Source organism: Ranitomeya imitator, chromosome 8 (assembly GCF_032444005.1).
Source record: "Ranitomeya imitator isolate aRanImi1 chromosome 8, aRanImi1.pri, whole genome shotgun sequence".
NCBI lineage: Eukaryota > Metazoa > Chordata > Amphibia > Anura > Dendrobatidae > Ranitomeya > Ranitomeya imitator.
The window spans coordinates 24,210,777-24,233,563 of NC_091289.1; the positions used below are offsets into that span (position 1 = coordinate 24,210,777).

Genomic DNA, 22,787 nt, shown 5'->3' on the forward strand with positions numbered 1-22,787 from the left:
TATGCAGCATTCTATTTTTTTTCTAAAATAACTTCAAATGTTTTTTTCTGCTTATACAGTTTTATACTTTCTGCAGCTGTCACTATAATGTGGTTATTGTGACCTTTTCCCAAAACTCCCAAGCTTTTTCCCCTGCTCCTCTGTTAAGTCATGCAAAAAAAAAAAAAAAAGGAATGAGAGACATTCTGCAGAATCCCACTTTCCTAGTTGAGAATGGGGTGGATTCTGAGTGCACAGCTGTATAGTAGAGTGGCTGGATGTCAGTGGTGATAGATCTGCTATTTGCATGTCCCAGCCCACCACCCAGCCAGGCCTTCCCCCCATCATCTCTGCTGTATTCTCAGCAATCTAGCATTCACTCATAGTAGTAGGAGACACAAAATCCTCCAAGCCTGCCTTCACTCTGTGCACTCACTATGCTGGATTGCCTGGTGGTCCTGCTACATGAAGGAGGATTCCTAAGGACTTGCCCCTCTATGGTGGAGAGTGGTGCACCCTGCAGGGACACTGACCAACTATAGGAGCTGCAATATAGGAATTTTGGGGATTTTTTTTTTTTTTTTGTGCAGAGCAGGAGGGAGCCCCAGCCAAAAAAAAAAAAATCTGTTTCCCATGACCAACATGCATCTTGCCTTTTGGCTACTGGGATTACTTCTATTACTACAAGACCTCTTGAATGTGACACCAGCAGCAGGTCCCAAACTTCACCCAAGGCAAGGTAACTACTGGGGTGTGATTGATTGGGAGGCTTGGTGGTCTACCCCTGCAATGATCTGCTTGTGATTGCACTATATTAGTAGTATGATGATCTGCTTGTGATTGCACTATATTAGTAGGATGATGATCTGCTTGTGATTGCACTATATTAGTAGGATGATGATCTGCTTGTGATTGCAGTATATTAGTAGGATGATGATCTGCTTGTGATTGCACTATATTAGTAGTATGATGATCTGCTTGTGATTGCACTATATTAGTAGTATGATGATCTGCTTGTGATTGCACTATATTAGTAGTATGATCATCTGCTTGTGATTGCACTATATTAGTAGGATGATGATCTGCTTGTGATTGCACTATATTAGTAGTATGGTGATCTGCTTGTGATTGCTCTATATTAGTAGTATGGTGATCTGCTTGTGATTGCACTATATTAGTAGTATGATGTGAATCTAACTTTTCCTTATGTGTTGCAGCTGAGCTCCTCCAGAGACTGGGGGACTATGAGATAGTGACTCCCACCAGAGTGAATGAGTTTGGAGAAGTTTATCCCACTACTATGCACTTCAAAAGGAAAAAGAGAAATGTCAGCCCCTCTGCAGACACAGACCCCTGGGTCAGCTCCACCACTCATTATAGACTTGCAGCTTTTGGACAGAACTTTGTATTTAACCTCAGTGCCAATTCTGGATTTATTGCACCGGTGCTAACTGTGAGCCTCTATGGGAAACCCCAGAGGAACCTGAGCGATCACTACAACCAGGACACTGATTTTGGGCATTGCTTCTACACTGGACATGTGAATACAAGGAGCGAGCATATCGCAGTCATCAGCTTGTGCTCAGGAATGGTGAGTCTCCCATAAATTCAGTGGAAATGCATTGTATGTCAATGGGATGGAGGCACAGTGCAGTGTGTGGGGGGAGAGAGGTTGCAGAGCTGAGTGTGTGAGCACCCACATCTAGCTATAGGTATGTATGTATGTATGCACATTGTGCCCAGGGCTGAAAGTGTTAACTGTGGTTTGCATTGACTAAACTTGTAGTAAAAGTTGCATAACCACACATATATCTATGTACCAATGTCTAGATAGACAGATTGATAGCTAGATATTGGATGGATGGATGGATGGATATGGGTGGCTAGATAGATAATTGATACTGAATGGATAGATAAGATATATATGATTAATTTATAGATAGATAGATAATAAATTGATGGTTGGATAGATAATAGATAGATATTGGATGGATAGATAATAGATAATGAATGGATAGATGGATAGATAATAGATCTTGAATGAATGGATAGATGGATAGATAATAGATTGATGGATGGATGGATTGATGGATAGATAACAGATATTGAATGGATAGATAATAGATAGATATTGGATGGATAGATAATAGATGGATAGATAATAGATATTGAATGGATAGATGGATAGATAACAGATCTTGAATGGATGGATTGATGGATAGATAACAGATATTGAATGGATAGATAATAGATAGATATTGGATGGATAGATAATAGATGGATAGATAATAGATATTGAATGGATAGATGGATAGATAACAGATCTTGAATGGATGGATTGATGGATAGATAACAGATATTGAATGGATAGATAATAGATAGATATTGCATGGATAGATAATAGATGGATGGATAGATAATAGATATTGAATGGATAGATGGATAGATAACAGATCTTGAATGGATGGATTGATGGATAGATAACAGATATTGAATGGATAGATAATAGATAGATATTGGATGGATAGATACACATACACATGTGTTTATGCAACTTTTGCTACAATGTTATTCTTTATTTTATTTTTTTGCAATTATTTGCTTTTGATTAATATTTTGGTATCAGATTTAATTGATTTTGCAAAAATAAATAAAAAATAAAATAATTGCGAACAGTGCCCATAACTAGCAATTGGCACCCTGCTAGTAGCCATAGTATCACTTCAGAGGTGGTAGAAGGGGGGATTCTTTCTCCTGCTGGAGTCACTAGGGGCATGCTGCACATTCACACAGTGCTGGCCAAGGGGCTGGTGCCCTCCCAGGGAAAACTGGGATTTGGTGACGTCATACTGATAGGAGCGGAAACAGGGGGCTGGACACTCACTGTAGGGGGGTGGGTGGTGTCTGCTGCTAGAATACATGGGAGATTGCAGATTTCTGGGCACATTTAAGGTGGAGCTGCTGTGCCCTGTATGATTTCTAATGATTTTTGCAACACCTGAGAAGTTTGTAACTTTTGTCAAAAGTTTCCAGAGTTGCTTAGCTGTTGTAAAAGTTTTGCAGTAAGTTTTGGAATGTTGTAAAATACCAGACAAATGCAATAATATAACTAACGCAATCATATAAATATTGACACCATTACTGTAGGGGTAAAGTTACAATGTTGCTATTATAAATACAGTGTTGTCAAATTTCATAGACTTCAGTTATTTGATTTGATTAGAAATTATTCTAGTGAATTTTGATGATGATGATGATGATGATATGATAGGATGTGATCAAGTGACGTCATGAGAATTATCATAAGACATATTTTAATACATTAATCATAATCTGATGACAATATAGCAAGAGATACATTGACGATTTGCTTTTAGTTTCCGATCAGCTGTACATGGGTATCTGAAAATCTTCATGCGCCACACTGGCTAGTTTGATCCTTAAAATATATTGGGTAATCATTCGTCCTTCCTATCAGGAATACTTACCAGCAGACGATGTTGTGTAAAATCCAGAAATCCCTTAAAACACAAAACGCTTTGGAAATCTTCGTCATCCCGTAAGGAAACATGGTCCCGAAGAAGATCAATAATTTCCTCGGGAATCGACTTTTCCAGCAAATCTGGATAACACGGTCCCGAAACCCAGTCCATGGCTCCACTGCTCCCCAGTCTGGCTCCACACTGGGCTGTTGTTGTCATTTGTTTGGAAGGTGGAGTCTACATCGCTGGAGTTTCAGTTAAGGCAGCCGGAAAGAATTTTTTTTTTTTCCCAAAGGTCCAAAATGTGATTTAAAAAAAAAAAATGATCTAAAAGTTGTTTTCTTTGTATTTACTTTCATTTTTTTATATAAGAGATCTATACGATAGCAGTTTTTGTGAAAATCGGATTGATTTCGGACTTAAAGGAGAGGGTGTAATGTAACAATACTACCTTAAGTGGTATACGTTTTCAAAAAAAAAAAATCATAGGGCTATGTGGGCTGTCTGGCAGAAAGAAATAAACTTTAACGTTACAGGATGGGTTTAGGTTGCAAATGGAGGATTATGTTACGATCAGGATGTTATAATAATTAGTATTGGCATTGGTTTTCGTGTACTTTTATTTATTGCAATTTGCATCGACGTACGTTGTACTAAACAGGGAGCTTCACCTCGTACGATGTATACAAAAATCCGTTTTTCAAAGTGTACCTGGGTTCAGCTGTCTTGTAGGACCCTTTTCATTTTTTTGTGCGTTTGTGCCGTTACCTGGACGTAAAACCCGGCAACTTGCAAGAAATGTAAAAATGTTAAACTATGCCTATACTCCGACAACTAAAACACAGAGAAGTGTCTATAGTAATATCATGAAGCCACATCCTCCATTGTTGATGTGCCATAACACCACCCAATTGTTTATTTTACTCGTATAGCGCCATTAATTCCGCAGTTCTTTACAGACATTCTCATCACTGTCCCCATTGGGGATCACAATCTAAATTCCCTATCGGTACGTCTTCGGAATGTGGGAGGAAACCGGAGGAAACTCATGCAAACGTGGGGAGAACATAAAAACTCCCAACAGATGTTGTTCTTCATTGGAAATGAACCCTGGACCCCAGCGCTGTAGTGCTAACCACTGAGCCACTGTGCTGCCGATTGAGCAGAGGAAGGGATATAACCTTACTATAGACAACATAGTGTTATACATCAATATTAACGGTTTAGCTGTTACATATTTTAGACACAAAATGGGTTATTAAAACAAAATAGAACATATTCACATAGGGACACCCGCCGTGCCATCAGACCACCGACTGTGCCGCCTTCAGTTCTCCTGGCTTCTTCCTCTAGTGTGTGATGTGACCACTGATTGACTGCAGTGCTGATGTTCCCCTCCCCCCACCAACTGTGAAGACAGTATGTGATCGTACGCTCCTTTGTTGTTTTATTACCCCCATGTACCTATTTTGGTTTATAGAATGTAATGAGCAACCCTTTTAAAGAAGACATCTCACAGGATTGTTTTTTTTTTTTTTTCAATTTAAAGTGAGCACTCCCTTAAGTTGCCTCTGCCCCCCCCCCCCCCCCGATTCTGGAACTGTCTTTCTTTTTCTTCTGTGCCCCTCCATTCCAAAGTTCTGCCCCTCTGGAAATAATGCTGCAAGTTTTCTCTTCAACCCAACTGGGCGTGTACTACAGAACTTCTCAGGTTTTGATTGGTCAGCGTAAAAAATGAAAAGGAAAACGCCCACAGATAAGTTCTGTAGTACACGCCCAGTTGGGTTGACAAGAAAACTTGCAGCAGGGGGCATAACTTTGGAATGGAGGGGCACAGAACAAAAAGAAAAAAAACGTTCCTGAGTCATTAGAACATCACCAATTGGAGGCGATTACTCATTTTAAATGTAAAAAAAAATCATTGAAAGGTTCTCTTTAATTGTCTCGTAAAAATAAAATTTGGGGCGATAAACATGTAACCCACCTGATCAATTTATTAAAAATCATTCTACATGATTTTTTTGACCCAGGTAAACATCTAAGATGACCTTTAAATGAATGTCGATCGACATATTGTGTCAGCGCTCATTAAGACTTAACCTAAATTAGGTCAAAACTTCAATTAACTTTATGACTTATAATTGATGTGATTTACGTAAATTTGGTGTCTATGATGCCAGAATTGCCAGGCCGGAATTCTTTCAATTCTCGCCATATGACCCAAACAAACTTCCGAACAATACAGACAGAAAAAAATACAAGAGCAGCGCTCTTCAGAAGAGTCAAGATAATGCAGGACTGAAAAAAAGAAGTGAAGAACTTCTCAAGATATGATATGGAGCTATGATCTCAGCCTACTTACAGCCTCCCTTCCCCCAACGTGTACTTTAACCTTGACGGGCAAGTAGATTTACAATAACACTGGACAAAAAAAAAAGTAAAGCTTGAGCTCTTAACCGGGAAACTTTGTGGATAAAAATAATGATCAGTTCTCTAAGAGGTGGTACAAAAACTGGGACCATAATCCCAAAATAAACATAAGATTGATCCTTATGTTATCTCTTTTGTTTAAAAAAATAAAAAAAAAGTAAATATGGACCTCAGAAGACATCTCAAAGTTATTTTGGTTTCACACGCCGAAATGGACGAATAGAGATGTCTCCAAATATAATCCAAATGGAGCACGTCATCTTTTGACTGCATACCCCAGCTTGGCCAGAGGTGAAACTTGACGTTCCCAGGACCCCCACTTACTTACCTTTTATGACAACCATTTACTCCACAGATGTCTTCTGATGAGGCCTTTGCGTTTCTTTAGGAACCAGAACCCCGGTGTCCCTTTTTAACTTTATAAAACTGCGCCCCTGAACTTGACCAGTTCTTCCTTAGAAGAAAAATAAATGAACAGATATCACACGGATTCCAAGAACTATTTGCATGTCTGCCTATATGCAAACCTCCATCATTCATGGATCTCACTGGACATCATTCCAGTATGGTGGAAAAAAATATGGTGTTTAAAAGTTACCATCCACACTGGGCAAAAATCAGAAGAACCCTCAATTTTGACTCCTCAAACCTCTAGTCAAGTTCGCAAGTTACTTGAAATAATATTAAAGTCTACTCCTTCAGAGCCAATGGTTGGTCGGACCACCAGATGTAAAAGTTCATACATTGACAGCTTCATCCTCATTTCAGATTAGCCTTATGTCTGGTCACTGTATTTTTGAGAATGAGAAGAATAACATGGTTTACAGTGGTGTTCTTGGTGCCAAAAACATCTGAACCTTTAGAGAAACCTGATGGACCTCGATGGAAGTAAAGCGAACAGTGCTGTTGTCTTGTAGAAATTGGTGGATAAGTTTGATTCCGACAAAGGCACATATTCTCCACGTGTTTCCTTTGGCATCCCCCTCACAGTAATAGTTTAGAATTTAGATTATCAAGGGCGTGAGGATAGCGGTAGAATATATTGGCACTAAATAAATGGAATCTGTTAATAAAAATGGGCAAGACGTGCCCAATATGGCCCGGAAAAGAGTGGAAGCCATCATGGTGGTGGGAACAAAACAATAGTGAGTGCATTAATTGATCATGACCAATTTTAGGTTGTCCAGGATCAGAACTGACCGTTAGCTTTGTGGGTTTTCATGGTGTAATCTAAGTCGGAATGACTCCAGAGAACAGTTATGTTCAACTTTATTTTTGTGGTTTCCATATATATCATGATCAGATTGTACCCAACGGCTTGGAACGAAGTGAAGCGTTAATTACTTGTTCAGCTAATTGAGTTTGTGAAATTAATCATGGAGTTCTTCCAAATATAAATGCATGAGCCCTAATAAAGAAATGTTCTGTTCCTGCTGTTTTAAGAATACTCCGAATGAGTGGAAATAGGGAGGGAGAAATTCTTAAATGGGATTTAAGAGCCTAGTGGCCTCCTGTGGAGATCTTGTGCTCATATAAACATTTTCACTAGGAAGTTCTCAATATTCACTCCATTGAATTTAACCCAAGGAAAGCTCTTCTTTCCCTATGTTTATTGACATTAGAAGAATTCTGCCTATTACATATGTATATAAGGATGTAATCTACATTGCAAAAGTAAGAAATGTATCTTCTACAAGTGCCCCAAAATTTGGATCCATAGTATCGTACAGCCAGACAATGTTGCGCCCCAATCAAAACAATTACCCCCAATTGCCTTCAAAATAATGACTCTCAATCTGATGACTATATTTAAGGTAGACTAAGGACGAAACTACACATTGTTTGTCCGACAGCCATCTCAGCTAACTCTTCCATACACAGAAGCACTGATTCTGCTGAGAGAAGAAACCTGTAGACCGAAAACGTTGACCAGCGACCAGCAGTCCAAAATTGGACATGTCCGATTGACATCACTTCTGATCATCAGTCAACCGGTGCCTCAATATACATTAGATCATCGGTCCAACCCGTTGATGTTGTCGAGTTGGACCTATATAAGTCTAATGTGTATGGCCAACTTAAGGGCTACACGATACAAGCAAAAACCAGACCTGTCGGTGCACCAGAATTAGTAAATGTGCCCCAACGAGGTCGAAATTTTCAAGCCTTAGCTCAGACTACTGTGGCCGCTCATTATTATTTGTCGGAAGAGGAAAGACCATGGGTTCTAGATGCAATAACAATAAACCATTGCGTAAAGGGGAGTTGTCATCTTAATTTTCCATTGCTAACGAAAGCTTCTGCTCACTGGTGGGCAAAGAGGGTCTCTGTGCAAGAACAATATATGGGCCCTTTGAAGCTCATTGTAATGCACAATTCCACCTGTTTTGAAGGTGTAAATTGGCCCAAGAGGTGAGGGGGGCCCATGTCGAGCTGCATGAATGATATGTCCGAACTTGGTTCTGCTGTATCGGTCAGCATGCCACATTTCCAATTATATCGCTTGCGACATTGTTGAGAAATCTTTATTTCATTGTTGTGACAAATGTAACTCGGCAAACTTCAGTGCATAGAACTTTTATGCCCACCAGTGCACCAATAAACCAATAGCTCCACAGATACAGATCAGAGAGGATTCATTGAAATTGAGGCACATTCAGCTTCACAGGAGAACCTTTTGTTTACCAATAGAAGATGAAGCTAGCAGATTACCTTTTAAAGCCACGTTTCGCAGAATCCGGTCCTCACGGGCCTACCAACAGATAATGTTTTAAGGGTTTTCTCACATGTGCAATACTGAGAAAATCCTAAAAACATTATCTATTGGGGATCCCTGAGGACCAAAGTTTGTGAAACACTGATTTAAAGAATACTTGTATTTTCTGTTGACACTTCAGATTAAGCTGTTACTATTTCTGTCAATTTTAAGACTCACATCTTGCTTTTTTTTCACCAGGCTGTTATAATTTTTAATTGTGTCTGGGCTAACTGCTGGTACACAGACAATGAGGGATTCCTGCTCCTCTATCTTTTATGTAGCATCAGCATAGTGGACATTATACAGCAATACTGAGCAATGTAGCTGTGAATCCAGCTCAAAAGTAAGATAAAACACTTGAGAACAACCATTTTAACAATTTTCTGTCGCATTATCACATTTTAGAATTTAAAATGTATTTTTTTTTTAATTTTGTGATGCAAAGTAAATATTATTACCGCTGTTTCTGAGTAATTATTTCTACCCAGGGGTTCATAAAAAACACTAATGTTGAACCTGCTGCTTTTACCCATTTATATCATCACTAGCTATTTAACCCGTTCTACGCCCGGGTGGTGAGCATTTATATTGGTATATGGTCTCCATCCTGGTATGTGCTGCTCCATCCTGCGTCCCCATCCTGTCATGTGCTGCTCCATCCTGCGCCCCCATCCTGTCATGTGCTGCACCCATCTAGCGCCCCCATTCTGTCATGTGCTGCTCCCATCCTGCGCCTCCATTCTGTCATTTGCTGCTCCCATCCTGCGCCCCCATCCTGTCATGTGCTGCTCACATCCTGCACCCCCGTTCTGTCATGTGCTGCTCCCATCCTGCTCCCCCGTTCTGTCATGTGCTGCTTCCATCCTGCGCTCCCGTTCTGTCATGTGCTGCTTCCATCCTGCGCCCCCGTTCTGTCATGTGCTGCCCTATTCTGTCATGTGCTGCTCCCATCCTGCGCCCCCATTCTGTCATGTGCTGCTCCCATCCTGCGCCACCGTTCTTTAATTTGCTGCTCCCATCCATATGCCCAATACGCTGCTCCATAAGATGCTCCATAGTATATGCCCGGTATCAGGTGGCGTAAGTAACAAATAGCTGTGGCATGAAGTGCCACAGCCTCATGCCACAGCAATTCACTTGCGCCACCTGATTCCTTTCCGCCGCCATTTTCTTGGTCCTCCTGCTGGCGGAATCGGCGCCTGCGCAGTCTGCGCTTTCCAGCGCCATTTTCTTGAAGACACACTGCAGTCTTAAAGAAAATGGTGCCGGAAAGCGCGGACTGCGCAGGCGCCGATTCCGGCAGCAGGACCAAGAAGATGGCGGTGCAAAGGAATCAGGTGGCGTAAGTAACAAATTGCTGTGGCATGAAGTGCCACAGCTTCATGCCACAGCAATTTGTTACTTACACCATTCCTTTCCGCCCATTTTCTTCGTCCTCCTGTTGCCGGAATCGGCGCCTGCGCAGTCCGTGCTTTCCGGCGCAATTTTCTTGAAGACACTGCAGTGCGCAGGCGCCGATTCCTGCAGCAGGACAAAGAAATCAGGTGGCGTAAGTAACAAATTGCTGTGGCATGTAGCTTCATGCCACAGCAATTTGTTACTTACGCCATTCCTTTCCGCCCATTTTCTTCGTCCTCCTGCTGCCAGAATCGGCGCCTGCGCAGTCCGCGCTTTCCAGCGCCATTTTCTTGAAGACACACTGCAGTGGTCTTCAAGAAAATGGCGCTGGAAAGCGCAGACTGCGCAGGCGCCAATCCCGGCAGCAGGAATCGGCGCCTCCGCAGTCCGCGCTTTCCGGCGCAATTTTCTTGAAGACACACTGCAGTGCGCAGGCGCCGATTCCGGCAGCAGGACAAAGAAATCAGGTGGCGTAAGTAACAAATTGCTGTGGCATGAAGTGCCACAGCTCCATGCCACAGCAATTTGTTACTTACGCCATTCCTTTCCGCCCATTTTCTTCGTCCTCCTGCTGCCGGAATCGGCGCCTGCGCAGTCCGCGCTTTCCGGCGCCATTTTCTTGAAGACACACTGCAGGTGTATCTTCAAGAAAATGGCGCCGGAAAGCGCGGACTGCGCAGGCGCCGATTCCGGCAGCAGGAGGACGAAGAAAATGGGCGGAAAGAAATGGCGTAAGTAACATATTGCTGTGGCATGAAGTGCCACAGCATAATCGGGGTGCAAATATGTGCACGGTGTCCCCCTGCTCCCGGCAGTTTTTCCTGACACTCTATAATGTAATGCTAGGAGCGTCGCGCCTGCGCAGTCTATAAAGGCTTCAGACAGAGTGACGCTCCCAGCGTTATATTATAGATATCGCACCACCCCACAAAGCTCTTCTTCTGTTGTTAGAGTGAAGGGCCAGACTTTCTAGACTTTTCATCTATCACAGCTGTTATTATGGGTTGGCAATGTCATTTACGGCCCAGAACGAGGAAGGATTTTGCTACTTTGCTGTGATCCCTGAGCAGCTGCTACAGGGCTTATTATGTATGTTCGCCCTTCTAGGTACGATAATTCTCACATAAAACAATAGCTTGGTTGTGTGACCTTGCATACAATAATATCATACCAGGGGTCATGGTCAGTTCAGAAATGGCCCATGTTGGAGAGCGGGGAAGGAGTTGGCAAATACAGCTGCAGAGCTTATTCATTAACTGCAGAAGTGATTGTCTGAATCTTAATGGGGTTGTTCCTTTCAGTAAAGTTTTACCTATAAGCTCCATTAGAGGTAAAAACCAACAAAATGTGCTGCAATAACCTTCCCTGGGTCCAGCGCTAAGTGTCCGCCGCTGCGCCTGGTGTGATTGTCTGCAGCGCTGACGTCACATCGACAGCCAATCAGTTATTGGCTGCAGACAATAGCATGATGTAAGCGCTGCAGACAATGACAGACATCAGGAGCAGCACTGGACCTGTGCGACTGGAGACTTATGAATCGCCGGTTCCTGAGCCGGGACCACCAGGTACGTATGTGTTAAAGAGCCCGTCCAGGGGGTGCGGTGTCGCTCCATACATTTGCACACACTAGGCGGGCTATGTATAACGCATACATCAACGCCATGCCCAGTTCAGAAATTGGTGAATCCTCGCAGCGCACAGTGTGAGTGACTGCATACTTATCAATTTAGGCCAAACTACCCCTTTAATGAATGATGTGTCCACCTCCATGCGCCTCGCCACAAATCTTACTCCAGTCCGTGACTGGAGTAAGATTTCTGGCTTTAAGTAACAACGCAGCCCATCCTGAATTAGGCAACCTGTGACATCACCCCGGCCCATAACGCACCACCTTTGCCCATTTTTCAAGAGTTGGGAGAAACTGGTGTGAAAATGTCAACAATTTTGAGACTTTTCAAAGCAATTAACACCAGAATTCTAGCAAAATTGCTCTGATGAATCGGAATTGGAATATTAAATCTTACATTTTCAGAATGGCTATCCATACTTTCCGCTGGGTATAACAGCAGCTGATTCTCAACAGATCTGATTTCTATTGCATTCCTTATTTTGGATTGTAACAACCAGCTTACATGGGATGTCTGTTATTAAAATAAATACAGAATTAAGAAATAATAGAGGGAAGGTCCTCATTTCTAAGGTGTTGACTTCATCTATTTTCCAAAGAAGCTATAGAAAGCATCTAGCACTGTGGAGGATCCGAGAAATCCATGATCTACTTGAAACATCCCTCTTATTTCAATAACGCAGTGTAATGCTCCGTTTCTCCTGCGGAGGTGCTGCAGAGAATTTGAACACTTGCGTCTGGATTCTTTATAGATTATAGCTGATCGCTGGCGGTCACAGCAGCAGGTAAATTCCCCCTTCCTGTAGGGTTGCGCTCATCTATTATCCAAAAAAGCTAAAGAGAGCATTCGGCACTCTGGAGATCCCAAGAAATCTAGGAATAACTTAGACATCCCTCTTATTTCAATAGCACAATGTAATGCTTCGTTTCTCCTGCGGAGGTGCTGCAGACAATTTGAACACTTATGGCTGGATTCTATACAGATTACAGCTGATCGCTGGAGGTCACAGCAGCAGGTAAGTTCCCCATTCCTGTAGGGTTGTGATCATCAATTTTCCAAAGAAGCTAAAGAGAGCTTTCAGCACTCTGGAGATCCCAAGAAATCCATGAATGACTTAGACATCCTTCTCATCTGTAATGCTTCATTTTGCTTCTATTAGCGTTGATGGGCATTTGTACACTTGTGGCCGGATTCTGTATCGATTACAGCTGATCACTGGAGGTCACAGCAGCAGGTAAATTCCATATTCCTAGAGAGAGCATTCAGCACTCTGGAGATCCCAAGAAATCCATGAATGACTTAGACATCCTTCTCATCTGCTTCATTTTGCATCTTTTCGCGCTGATGGACATTTGTACACTTGTGGCCGGATTCTGTATCGATTACAACTGATCACTGGAGGTCACAGCAGCAGGTAAATTCCACATTCCTAGAGAGCGCATTCAGCACTCTGGAGATCCCAAGAAATCCATGAATGACTTAGACATCCTTCTCATCTGTAATGCTTCATTTTGCTTCTATTCGTGCTGATGGGCATTTGTACACTTGTGGCCGGATTCTGTATCGATTACAGCTGATCACTGGAGGTCACAGCAGCAGGTAAATTCCACATTCCTAGAGAGAGCATTCAGCACTCTGGAGATCCCAAGAAATCCATGAATGACTTAGACATCCTTCTCATCTATAATGCTTCATTTTGCTTCTATTCGTGCTGATGGGCATTTGTACACTTGTGGCCGGATTCTGTATCGTTAACAACTGATCACTGGAGGTCACAGCAGCAGGTAAATTCCATATTCCTAGAGAGAGCATTCAGCACTCTGGAGATCCCAAGAAATCCATGAATGACTTAGACATCCTTCTCATCTGCTTCATTTTGCTTCTTTTCGCGCTGATGGACATTTGTACACTTGTGGCCGGATTCTGTATCGATTACAACTGATCACTGGAGGTCACAGCAGCAGGTAAATTCCATATTCCTAGAGAGAGCATTCAGCACTCTGGAGATCCCAAGAAATCCATGAATGACAAACATCCTTCTTATCTGTAATGCTTCTTCATTTTGCTTCTAGTCATGCTGATGGGCATTTGTACACTTGTGGCTGGATTCTGTATCGTTAACAGCTGATCACTGGAGGTCACAGCAGCAGGTAAATTCCCCATTCCTAGAGAGAGCATTCAGCACTCTGGAGATCCCAAGAAATCAATGAATGACTTAGACATCCTTCTCATCTGTAATGCTTCATTTTGCTTCTAGTCATGCTGATGGGCATTTGTACACTTGTGGCCGGATTCTGTATCGATTACAGCTGATCACTGGAGGTCACAGCAGCAGGTAAATTCCACATTCCTAGAGAGAGCATTCAGCACTCTGGAGATCCCAAGAAATCCATGAATGACTTAGACATCCTTCTCATCTGCTTCATTTTGCTTTTTTTCGCGCTGATGGACATTTGTACACTTGTGGCCGGATTCTGTATCGATTACAACTGATCACTGGAGGTCACAGCAGCAGGTAAATTCCACATTCCTAGAGAGAGCATTCAGCACTCTGGAGATCCCAAGAAATCCATGAATGACTTAGACATCCTTCTCATCTGCTTCATTTTGCTTCTTTTCGCGCTGATGGACATTTGTACACTTGTGGCCGGATTCTGTATCGATTACAACTGATCACTGGAGGTCACAGCAGCAGGAAACCCGGTGATCGTAGTCTCTTCTCACTCTTAGGCCCCCGCAGTGCTGTGACGTCATCACTGACATAGACCACTGGAGCAGCCAACCTTGGATTAATGGAGATGGCATCCATGCCCTGGAAAAAGTTTTGCTTAACTATCCCTTTAAGGACATCTTTAACAATTCCCCTTGTTTGACTCCATCATCATTAGCTTTGGTATCAGTCCTGCTCTCGCTCAGCGCTGATAAGGGGAATGTGATGGTTCGGTCTCCTGGCCAATAAAAATAACACAGCGAAATGAATGTGTCGTAAAACGTTGCGCTGATCGCTCATTGGTCGCTGATTTATTTGTAAAATGTTTTACTTGCGTTTTTTATCTGCTATTTGTCAGCATTATAAACTAACCTCTTGGCTTCACAGACAGAAATAGGATCCAAATGCACATTAAACAGAAGGGGGGGAAAAAGTTCATAAACTTTAAGGAGTATTAAAAATGGGAAATAAAACTTTCTGGAGTAAATATTACTATGTCAATGGAATTTACCCACAAGTCTTTTCTCTGTGATTTTTTTCCCAGGAAGATTTAGCGGAATTCTTCCAAATCGTAATAATTTACTAACGTCGCTAAGGTAAACAAAGGATCTCCAGGTACCTTCAGGAGGTTTATAAAAGGTTCGAAAAGTCAGAAAAGAGCTAATTGTAGCTGGCGCCCCTCTTTGTAGGTTGTATAAAGCAGCGGTGAGCACAAGAGATTGCTTTACGTACCATTGGAGGAACTATCTATTAAATGGCGTCAGATTTTTTGCAATGTAATATGGAAGCAGCATAATGTAGGGGCTGAGACCCTGATTCTAGCGATGTGTCACTTACTAGTCTGCTTTGTGTAGTTTTGAGAAAAACACTATTTTATCCGCTCCAAATCTAGCAATTCTCTGAATGCTGAGCTGTGTATAACCCCGCCCACATCACTGATTGGCTGCTTTCTGTGTACACTGTGCATAGGCAGAAAGCAGCCAATCAGTGGTGGGGGTGGAGTTACACAAGTAGGACTACATGACAGGAGACAACTAGTCCTGTAGTGATAATCTCCTTCTGATGAAACACTTTTTTTTTTTATTGAAGCTACAACACAGCCTAGTAAGTGACACATCCCTGGAATCAGTGTCACAGCGTCTAATCAGATTACCTGCTGACAGATTCCCTTTAAATTATCATTTATTACTCAATGAACAACCTTGTCTTGGTCTTTTTTTTTCCATTGAGAACCATAGTTTCCTATGTGAATTTGCACCTGAAATCATGATATCTTATGCTGCTGATGAGTCTTGTGCTTAGCAAGAACCAGTCATGTAAATTAATTGCATGGCTGTAATGCTGATTACATTGATGCCTTTGGCGAAGAAATCTGCATTGTGGTTCTTGTTTAATCACCATTGGAAGATTTCTACTAATTAGATTTCGGTGCACAGGGGCCGGACTGTGCATGGGGTCTTCTCTCTGTCTGTGATTCCCTGGTCCCTCTGATTTCTTCGGGCTTTGGACGACCTACCTCCGCTGTCAGAAATCCCCCCACTCCCCCAGAGGGGCTGCGAATATCATACAGAGAGGAGAAGACCCCATGCATTAAACCCACCATTAAATATCATATCCATTGTAGGAATCCTAAAAAATTAAAGGGGCTGTTCATTATTTATATATTGACGTTTTTATTGAATTCTCGGCAACGGCCGCTGCACAGTGTACGGCGCTGTGCTGTTCCACTTCGTACATTTTTATACATCAAACCGCCACCGGAACTGATCACAGCTGATCCGTGGGTCTACCTGGTGTCAGACCCCCATCGATTCAATATTGTCGACCTATGCAAAGGTTAGGTTATTAATATCAAAGAAGTGGAAAACTACTTTAAACTGAATTTTTGAAAAGTGCTGGGTCACTCTCCCCATAGTAATTGTTCATTTTGGGGAAGTTTATAGAAATAGCTTTCTGACCTGCTTGGGAGGAAAAGGAGTAGAGTCTGTGCAGTAACATGTCAGTATACCTAAACAGACACCTTCTGAAGGGAAGGTAAGAAGGGATTCTATTTTCAGCTGCCAGAGGGGGAAGGAGACTGACTGAACACATTATTAGCAACATCTAGAGAGAATACGTGGAAAAAATAAATATTAAATAATACATTTCAAATATATAGCTTTTAGGAGCAATCATCCTAGATTTTAAGCATGAAAATGATTAATGAAATGGGAGATTTTTTTTTTTTGCAGCTTAGGCAGCACAAACAATAGCTGACCGATGTATCACTCCTTCCCATGCAATGTATATTGTCACAAAACTGCGTAGCACAATTATGAGGAGGCTGATGGGAAAGGTCAGCTGCTCCTTTTCCACTGTATTATTAAGCAGAAGCGAGCACTGCCGCTGAGTGTAAGGAAGGCGAAAACCGATACATGTACACAGCCTGAGGGCGAATACACTATGGGCCATTTCCCCGTTTTTTTGTTGTTGTTTTTTTTGCATCTGTTAAAATGACTGATACAGGCAAATGTTATAATGTTGTGAATGAGGCTTTAATACTGTCAGCTGCAAATGTGGCAAAACCAGACAAAACAATATGTGGGTGCAGGAGATTTCTGAGACCTCGGAGCTTTTAAAGGTACTGTAAAACGCTGCTTAAAATTTGCATTAAAAAAAGAAGCAAAAATCTAACGTGTGAACAAAGCCTGATGGATATAGTTGCGCTTTTTTTTTCATAGTTACAATCAGTAGAATATATATATATATAATAAATTCTGATTAAAAAAATGTAATAATTCTTAAGACCTCTTTAAAATATTTTTTTCTGAGAGCGCTCCAGATCTCTTGTTTAGATATAATAGAACATGACAAAAATTAGACTATGAGGAGAAAAGATGAGGTGCTGTCTGTGTGATGTCGCTATCGGTAAGGTGAGGATGGACTGAACAATTGGTCGCTCACCGTGGTGGGTTGTGCTCGGCACTGATTATTATTATTTATTTATATAGCACCATTGATTCCATGGTGCTGTACATGAGAAGGGGTTACATACAAGTTACAAATATCACATACAGTAAACAAACTAACAATGACGGACTGATACAGAGGGGCGAGGACCCTGCCCTTGCGGGCTTACATTCTACAGGATTATGGGGAAGGAGACAGTAGGTTGAGGGTTGCAGGAGCTCCGGTGTTGGTGAGGCGGTAGCTCCGGTGTTGGTGAGGTGGTAGCTCCGGTGTTGGTGAGGCGGTGGCTCTGGTGTTGGTGAGGCGGTAGCTCCGGAGTTGGTGAGGCGGTAGCTCGGTAGTGATGAGGCGGCAGCGGTGTCAGTGCAGGCTGTAGGCTTTCCTGAAGAGATGAGTTTTCAGGTTCCGTCTGAAGGATCCGACTGTGGTTGATAGTCGGACGTGTTGGGGCAGAGAGTTCCAGAGGATGGGGGATATTCGGGAGAAGTCTTGGAGGCGATTGGATGAGGAGCGAATAAGTGTGGAGGAGAGAAGGAGGTCTTGGGAGGACCGGAGATCACGTGAGGGAAGATATCGGGAGATTAGTTGTTCAGAGATATATGGAGGAGACAGGTTATGGATGGCTTTGTAGGTCAGTATTAGCAATTTGAACTGGATACGCTGAGGGAATGGGAGCCAGTGAAGAGATTTGCAGAGGGGGGAAGCGGAGGAGTAGCGAGGAGAGAGATGGATTAGTCAGGCATCAGAGTTAAGGATGGACTGGAGAGAGGTGCAAGGGTGTTAGCAGGGAGGCCACAGAAAAGGATGTTGCAGTAGTCAAGGCGGGAAATGATGAGGGCGTGCACAAGCATTTTAGTAGATTGGGGGTTGAGGAAAGGACGGATCCTGGAGATATTTTTGAGCTGGAGGCGACAGGAGGTGGAAAGAGTTTGGATGTGTGGTTTGAAGGACAGGGCAGAGTCGAAGGTTACTCCGAGGCAGGGGACTTCGGGTACAGGGGAAAGCATGATGTCATTGACTGCGATAGATAGGTCAGGTAAGGAAGATTTGTGGGATGGAGGAAAGATGATGAGTTCAGATTTGTCCACATTGTGTTTGAGGAAGCGAGAGGAGAAGAAGGAGGATATGGCTGATAGGCACTCTGGGATTCTGGACAGCAGAGCGGTGACGTCTGGGCCAGAGAGGTAGATCTGAGTGTCGTCAGCATAGAGGTGGTACTGGAAGCCATGGGACTTTATGAGTTGTCCCAAGCCAAGTGTATAGATTGAGAAGAGTAGGGGTCCTAGAACAGAGCCTTGGGGGACTCCAACAGAGAGAGGGTGGGATGAGGAGGTAGTATGGGAGTGGGAGACGCTGAATGTGCGGTTGGAAAGGTACGAGGCGATCCAGGATAGGGCGAGGTCTTTGATGCCAAAGGAGGAGAGCATCTGCAGTAGGAGGCAGTGGTCAACTGTGTCGAAAGCAGAGGACAGGTCTAGAAGGAGGAGTACAGAGTATTGTCCAGTAGCTTTGGCGGTAAGTAGGTCGTTAGTGATTTTGGTCAGGGAAGTCTCAGTTGAGTGATGGGGGCGAAAACCAGATTGTAGATTGTCGTACAACAAGTTAGATGAGAGGTGGGAGGAGAGTTCAGCATGGACGTGCTGCTCCAGGAGTTTGGAAGCAAATGGGAGCAGCGATATTGGGCGATAGCTGGACATAGCAGTTGGATCGAGGGTTGGCTTTTTAAGGATAGGCGTGATTGTGGCATGTTTGAACGCAGAGGGGAAGGTGCCAGAAGTTAGTGATAGGTTGAAGGGGTGGGTTAGGGATGGGATAAGTGTGGTGGTGAGGTTGGGGAGGAGGTGGGATGGGATGGGGTCGAGCGCACAGGTGGTGAGGTGGGATTTGGAGAGGAGACAATTAAGTCCCCCTTCAGTGATGTTGGATAGGGAGGTTATGGGGTTTGGGCATTGGTCTGGTATACAAAGGGGTTGTGGTGGTTGAACAATGAAGACTTGCCTTGTCTGGTCGATCTTATTTTTAAAGTGTGTGGCAAAGTCCTCAGCAGAGATGAGGGAGGTTGGAGGGGGCAGTGGGGGGCGGAGGAGGGAGTTAAATGTTTTGAATAACTGTTTGGGGTTGTGGGATAGGGAAGATACGAGGGTTGTGAAGTAGGCCTGTTTAGCAGAGGTGAGTGCAGATTTAAAAGCGAGTGTTGCTTGTTTGAATACAGTGAAGTCGTCTTGCGAGTGTGTTCTCTTCCAACGCCGCTCCGCAACCCTGGACACTTGCCTTAGCTTTTTGGTGGTGTTATTATGCCAAGGTTGTCTATTGATACGTCGCGCTCTGCCATGGACGAGAGGGGCAACCGTGTCAATAGCTGATGCGAGAGTGGCATTGTAGAAAGCAGCGGCACTGTCTGTGTCGTGGAGTGAGGATATGGATGCCAGTGGTAGGATGGAGTCAGAGAGTGTGTGGGTGTCTAGGTGTGCAAGGTTTCTGCGTGGGTGCGCATGTTGCTGGATATGGATGATTGGTGAGGAGGACAGGGATGAGAAGGTGAGCAGATGGTGGTCGGATAGAGGGAGAGGGGAGGTGGTGAAGTTAGATAGAGAGCAGAGACGGGTGAATCTAATGAAGATCTAATGAAGGTGGAATTGGATCCAATATGGGTTACCGGACACACTCCCGATGGGCTGAGAAGTGTTGAGTGAGCATGCTCGCCACTCGATTGAGTATTGCCATGCTCGAGTCCGCACCCTGCATGTTTCGCGGCTGTTCGACAGCCAAAAGAACATGCAGGGATTGCCTGCCATACACCGCCAATACCAGCATGTTTGTTGGCTGTCTAACAGTCGCGAAATATTAAGGGTGCGGACTCGAGCATGGCAATACTTGATGCGTGGTGATGCGAGTGGCGAGCATGCTCGCTCAACACTAGCGGAGAGCAAAGTAATTAGCGAGAAAGGAGAGGCGGTGAGCCCCGGGGGCTGACGATAGTATTTTCAAATCGTGAAGATAAAAACCACTTGTATTGACTTGCATTGAAGTCTGGTTGGCATGTGACCACATATATGAAAATCATACACTTGAGGTCACGCGCCTGCCACTCCCGGCATTGGAGAATTCCCACAGGGCACAGTGCGTTCAATGTGAGGACTCACAAGTCTGCAGCCACGTTGAGTGAATGCAGACTTGTAGCCTAAAGCCGAGCAAGCCCTTTAAAAGGAACCTGTTGGGTTGGATTACGCATGGGGTTAATCTGCGGGTAAATAGCATTAGAAAAGTGCCCAACTGCTGTACTGAAAGTGCTCGGTACACAGTGAGAGGCGACTGTTACCACGGCCCCGATACTTTGACTGACACCTGGCTCTCCAATGACGCACTGCAGAGCTGGCTGTCAATCAAAGCTGCCGATGGTGACTGTAGGCGTGCGGCACACCTGTATGACTGAAAGCCAGTCGCTCCCAGGAGGAATCATTAATTTTCTCCCAGGTTCTACACTTTAAGTATGGCAACCAGACACCTTGCAGTTTAACGCCATATTTTCAGGTTTCTCATAATTCTACCCAAAATGCAACTTTTTCGGACTACTGCAGCCTCAGGATTATTCACCTCTCTTTATAACAGGCATCTTTAGTACTTAGTGGAGCCCCTCTGGCTGTTACGCCCTGATGCACACGTGATGTGCAGGCAGACACCAGCTCCTGGCAGTGTTCCTGAGGAATCGTAGCCCCTTTCTCATGGGCAATTGCCTCCAGGTCACTAATAGTCTTAGGTTTGCCTGCTGCAACCGCCTTGTTTAAATCCCACCATAGATGTTCTAGGGGGTTCAAGTCAGGCAACTGTGACGGCCCCTCTCTAGAACAGTGTAACTGTACAGCAAACAGTGGCCATGACCCAGCATGCACACAGCCGTGTCTGCATACCGGATCAGTGCTGATGCTGCTGTAATCACAGGACTCTACTAAAAGAGGCAGAGAAAGCTTGTAATTCCGTAAGCTCCAACAAGTGTTAATACTAAACCGGTGTGTTAATGTGTTTAATACTTGACCAGTGAATCCAGTTAGATAATTTACAGGATATTTTGACCTATATTCCTAATAGAAACCAAACTGTCATGGAAAGCATTAACTCCCCGTTCCTTAAAAGCCTTAAAAGCAAAAAAAAAATACATAGGATTGAACAATATCCTGTTATTTTTAATGTGTTCTCGTGCATCTATATAGTGCAAAGGTCGGAATAACAGGAAGACACTACTTGGAAATTTACCTCCTGGACATCTTTTCAAATGATTGCCATCTGTCTTTAATATACATGATAATCTGCTTTACAATAATGCTCTGCACGTTTCGCCAGGCGGCTATGGCATGTGTATTGCCATACAGTACATAGGAGGGGAACCTGGATACTTACCTTGGCTTACAAAAGTATTCACCTCCTTGGCTTTTTACCTATTTTGTTACATTGCAACGTGTGTTTAAATATTTTTGTAATCCAATTTGTGTGTGATGCATCAGCACTAAATAGTCTAAGATGGTGAATTGAGAAAAATATAGGCATAAATAAGATTTATGGGATCAAATAACTAAAAACTGGCACGTGCATATGTGTTCACCCCTTTTGCTGTGAAGCCCCTAAAAATTTCTGGTGCACGCAATTTTCTTCATAAGTCACATGCTTAATGACTCTATGTCCACCTGTGTGTGATCTAAGTGTCATATGGTTGTCGTTATATACACTTTACCTTCTCTGAAAGGCCTCAGAGGCGGCAACATGATTAACAAGAGGCACCGTGAAGACCAAGGAGATCTACAAGCAGCACCATCAAGACCAAGGAGATCTCCAAACAACACCATGAAGACCAAGGAGATCTCCAAACAACACCATGAACACCAAGGAGATCTCCAAACAACACCATGAAGACCAAGGGGATCTCCAAACAACACCATGAAGACCAAGGAGATCTCCAAACAATACCACGAAGACCAAGGAGATCTCCAAGCAACACCATGAAGACCAAGGAGATCTCCAAACAATACCACGAAGACCAAGGAGCTCTCCAAGCAACTCCATGAAGACCAAGGAGATCTCCAAACAACACCATGAAGACCAAGGAGATCTCCAAACAACACCATGAAGACCAAGGAGATCTCCGTGCAACACCATGAAGACCAAGGAGATCTCCGTGCAACACCATGAAGACCAAGGAGATCTCCAAGCAACACCATGAAGACCAAGGAGATCTCCAAACAATACCATGAAGACCAAGGAGATCTCCAAATAACACCATGAAGACCAAGGAGAGCTGCAAACAACACTATGAAGACCAAGGAGATCTCCAAACAACACCATGAAGACCAAGGAGATCTCCAAACACCACCATGAAGACAAAGGAGATCTCCGTGCAACACCATGAAGACAAAGGAGATCTCCGTGCAACACCTTGAAGACCAAGGAGATCTCCAAGCAAC

The 22,787-nt window shown here is 43.4% G+C and overlaps 1 protein-coding gene across 1 annotated transcript in view; it reads left to right on the top strand.

Annotated features, from left to right (window-relative positions):
* Positions 1-357: 357 nt before the first annotated feature.
* The window catches only part of ADAMTS9 (ADAM metallopeptidase with thrombospondin type 1 motif 9), a 228,456-nt gene continuing 206,026 nt past the window's right edge, over positions 358-22,787 (top strand). The window contains exons 1-2 of the mRNA XM_069736573.1: positions 358-718; positions 1,197-1,570. Of these exons, the coding sequence (XP_069592674.1) occupies positions 613-718; positions 1,197-1,570 (480 nt within the window). The 5' untranslated portion in view covers positions 358-612. The remainder of the gene's footprint in view (positions 719-1,196; positions 1,571-22,787) is intronic.